The following is a 3,724-nucleotide window of genomic DNA, read 5'->3' on the forward strand; positions in this document are numbered from 1 at the left end:
TGTCTAAAGTTGGAGAGACCAAGCCACAGAAAATAAGAAGTCTGCAGAACTTGTGTTTAGTCTCCTCCAGGCCGTGCCTTTGTTGCACCTCACTGCTTCGTCAGCAGGTGGAATGTCAGGGCTCTTTGCTCATGTACAGACTATAAAAGACATGATGCATGTAGCTGGTGGCTTCCCGACTCCTAGGCTAGTGTAGCCTGCAAAGCCTGTCCACAGTCTCAGGTGATGCGTGCCGTCTGGTTCAAGGCTGCCCTCCAAAGGTGGTTTCTGTGCTACCCTGAGTGAGGGGCTTTTCTGTGGTTTTGTCTCTCACGGTGTAGTGGTGCTTTCAGAAGAGGGAGAGGTCTTGCAAGACCACCTTTTAGCCCTCTTGGAAACAGCGGGAAGCATAGTGCCAGAAGAGTCTGCCTTGTATCCCTGTTACATGGGCTGTCCTTAGGACAGGCTGCAGCCCCAGGTGCAGAGGCGCACGCTGGCACCCCCCTTCCCTATGTTGGCATGCCCTTTTGCTTTCCTCATGCCCTCCCCTCTGGTCACACTGCACCTCCCCTAAAACACTTCACGCACCGTCTTGGTTTCTACTTCCTTGTTCAGGATCTGAATGGCTTCCTCGAGGATTATCTCGTGTGGCAGTACAGGCTGGAAGGCCACTTGGACCAAACACCTCTGCAGAGAGACGCTAGGATTGCCAACCTTCCCCCGGAAGCCCAGAAGGCAGGGGGGGCCCTGCTTTACCACCTTCTCCTCCCATGGTGACCTGCATCCCTGCTTCCTCTCCATTTTTTCCCAAGACAGTGTTTCTCTGTGGAGCCTTGGCTGTCATTGGACTCTCTCTGTAGACTGGACTAGCCTCAAACTCAGACATCTGCCTGCCTCTGTCTCTCAAAGGGCATGTGCCACTCTGAGCCTGGCTGCATTTCTCTTAAGGTTGCTTTGTTCTGAGGTTTCAACCTAGATATGGCCTTTCAGGAAAGTTTCCCTTGATCACTACCCTAGGCAGCTGGGTGGCTTCAGGCCATGTGTGTCGGCGGCCAGTTAACTGAGGGTGCTGAGCACAGGGCCCTGAATGGGTTGGAGCCTCATCAGACTAGACTAAGAAATGAGACTGGAAATAGGGAGCCCTTCCTTCCCCATCTGGAGCAGGCCTCCTGGCGACTTGTGGACCACACCTGCCAGATGCTCAGGACAGGGAGGGTGCAGAGGACAAAGTGAAGGGGAAGAGGGAAAAAAGAAAAGAAAAAAAAGAGGGGAGGAAAAGAGTGAAAGGGGAAGGGAGAAGGGAGAAAAGAGAAGAGAGGAAGAGAAGAAAGGAGAGAGGAAGGAGAAAGAAAAAGGCAAAGCAGAAGGAAAATAGAGCTAGCCACTGTAATTAATCAATGGGAAATGAGAGCCAACGGTGAGGGAGTACTGTCTGACAGGACATGTTTTAAGTAAGTGTATCCACTGAAACCCTGCTGTTGAATGGACTGAAGGACGCTGGGGGAGGTGGACCACACACTGTGCTCCTAGAGGCAGGCACCATGTGGTCTTCTTTAGCTTCATCTGCTGGGAGACAATACTTGGCTGTTTTAACAGTCTACACTTTTCTTCCAGGCCCAGGCAGGCATGTGCTAGACTAGCTGCCTGGGGGTTCTCTCTCTGTCTCTCAGGTCAGGTGAGGCTGAGGGTACCACATCTCCTTTCTACCATTCTTTATGCGGTTCCCTGGCACATGCTGCTTGGCCCTGCTATGGTTAAATACCTGTGGTTGAGGTGGGCTAAGCCAGGCGCCTTGGAGTGTGACCTGGCAGTGCTGCCTCCTAGCTTGTTAGTGGGGCCCACGCTCACCTTTCCTGGAAGCACAGTCCCCACGGATGGGGAGATGCTGATGGGTGAATTAGGGGGCAACAGGAACTCAAAGGATGTTGGTCCCACTGGGGAGACTTCCCCAGAGCCGATCCGAGGCAGGGAGAGGGCCATCTTGTTCATGCTCAAGTGGGAGTTGATCACGTACAGTGTGGACACACTGGTGCCATACAGGGTCGTGGCTGGAAACTTGATCTGGTAGTGGGACAGGGCCAGGGGTGGGTGCACGCCCACTGCTTGGCAAGACAGCTTGAAGCACCTGAAAGCAACCAGGGGGTGTGGTGGTCGGGCCGGGCATCTGTGGCCCCTCTGCAGCCCTGGGGGAGGACACACAGCGCCCGAGGCCAACTCGACAGACAGGTCTGCTGTGCTGGTGCCGCCCCAGCACTCCTTTCTCACCGTCATTTACTACCATCTGATTCACCAATTTAGAAAAAATGTTTTGGCTCATATATTTTGGTAGGTGGCTAAACCAATGTGTAAGCAAAAGCATTTAAACAAAATAAAAACCCGTGAGTTGCTTTAAGAATAAGTGGTTGCAGGGTTGGAGAGATGGCTTAGGCCAGTGGCCCCAACCTTCCTGAGGCAGTGGCCCCTTAATACAGTTCCTCATGTTGTGGTGACCCCCAACTGTAAAACTATTTTGTTGCTACTGTTAATGAATCGCAATATAGGTATCCGATATTTGACCTCCAAAGGGATCAAAGCCCACAGGTTGAAAACTGCTGGCTTAGAAGTCAGGAGCATTGATTGTTCTTGCTGATGACCCAGGCTCAGGCCCCAGCACCCACACAGTGGCTCACAACCCCTGCAGCTCCAGTTCCGGGGAAGGAAGTCTTCTTCCGGCTTCTGCATGTACACTGTGTACATGGTGCAGACAAGCAAGCTGCCCACACACGTGCAAATAAAAATAAAATTTTGGGGGGCTAGAGAGATGGCTCAGAGGGTTAGAGCACTGGCTGCTCTTCCAGAGGTCCTAAGTTCAATTCCCCACAACCACATGGTGACTCACAACCATCTATAGTGAGATCTGGTGCCCTCTTCTGGTGTGCAGGCAGACATGCAGGCAGAACACTGTATATGTAATAAATAAATTATTAAAAAATAAAAAAATAAAATTTATGAAAAAAAGTAGTACAAAGGGTTGATTTCTGGCCTACTATATTAAATATTTATTGACAATTTAAAAATCCTCCTTTTTCTACCTCCTGAGTTTTGGAACAACAGGTGTGTCTCACCATGTCCTTTATGGGGTGACGGGTATTGAACTTGGGGTTTTGTGCATGCCAGGCAAGTAGTCTACCAACTGAGTTATATTCTTAACCCCAGAGACTTGGTTATTTTAAGCACTGGATACCTTCTCCATTTTCCCTGAACTATTTTCACTGCCTTCTCCTTGTCACCTTTCATCTTAATTACATCTGTTTTCTGTGCTGAGGATTGAATCCTTGTGCCCAAGTAAGAATGGGCTTGACTGTTTAGTACGCTCATTACACGCATTGTTTTAACGGCTTATTGTAAATTTATGTGAGCAGGCATTTTGCCACATGTCTGTGCACCACATGCTTGCAGTGGTCAAAATGGGCATAAAGTACCCTGGGATTGGCATTGTGCCACTATGTGGGTGCTGGAAATTGAACCCTGGCCCTCTGAAAGAACAACCAGTGCTCTTAACTACTGAGCCGACTCTCCAGTTCCATTACATGCTTTTCTTTTTAATATTTGTTTATTTAATCTGTCTATCTATCTACTATCTATCTATCTATCTATCTATCTATCTATCTACTATCTATCTACTTACTATCTATCTATCTATCTATCTATCTATCTATCTATCTATCTATCTATCTATCTATCTATCTATCTATCTATCTATCTA

The 3,724-nt window shown here is 48.9% G+C and overlaps 1 protein-coding gene across 1 annotated transcript in view; it reads right to left on the bottom strand.

Annotated features, from left to right (window-relative positions):
* Cfap74 (cilia and flagella associated protein 74) overlaps nt 1–3,724 on the bottom strand; it is a 56,828-nt gene that overhangs the window by 9,157 nt on the left and 43,947 nt on the right. The window contains exons 26-27 of the mRNA XM_055615145.1: nt 1,828–2,104; nt 568–666 (exon numbers count right to left, since the gene is read on the bottom strand). Of these exons, the coding sequence (XP_055471120.1) occupies nt 568–666; nt 1,828–2,104 (376 nt within the window). The remainder of the gene's footprint in view (nt 1–567; nt 667–1,827; nt 2,105–3,724) is intronic.

The sequence above is a fragment of the Psammomys obesus genome, unplaced genomic scaffold (assembly GCF_907164565.1).
Source record: "Psammomys obesus unplaced genomic scaffold, mPsaObe1.curated_primary_1811, whole genome shotgun sequence".
NCBI lineage: Eukaryota > Metazoa > Chordata > Mammalia > Rodentia > Muridae > Psammomys > Psammomys obesus.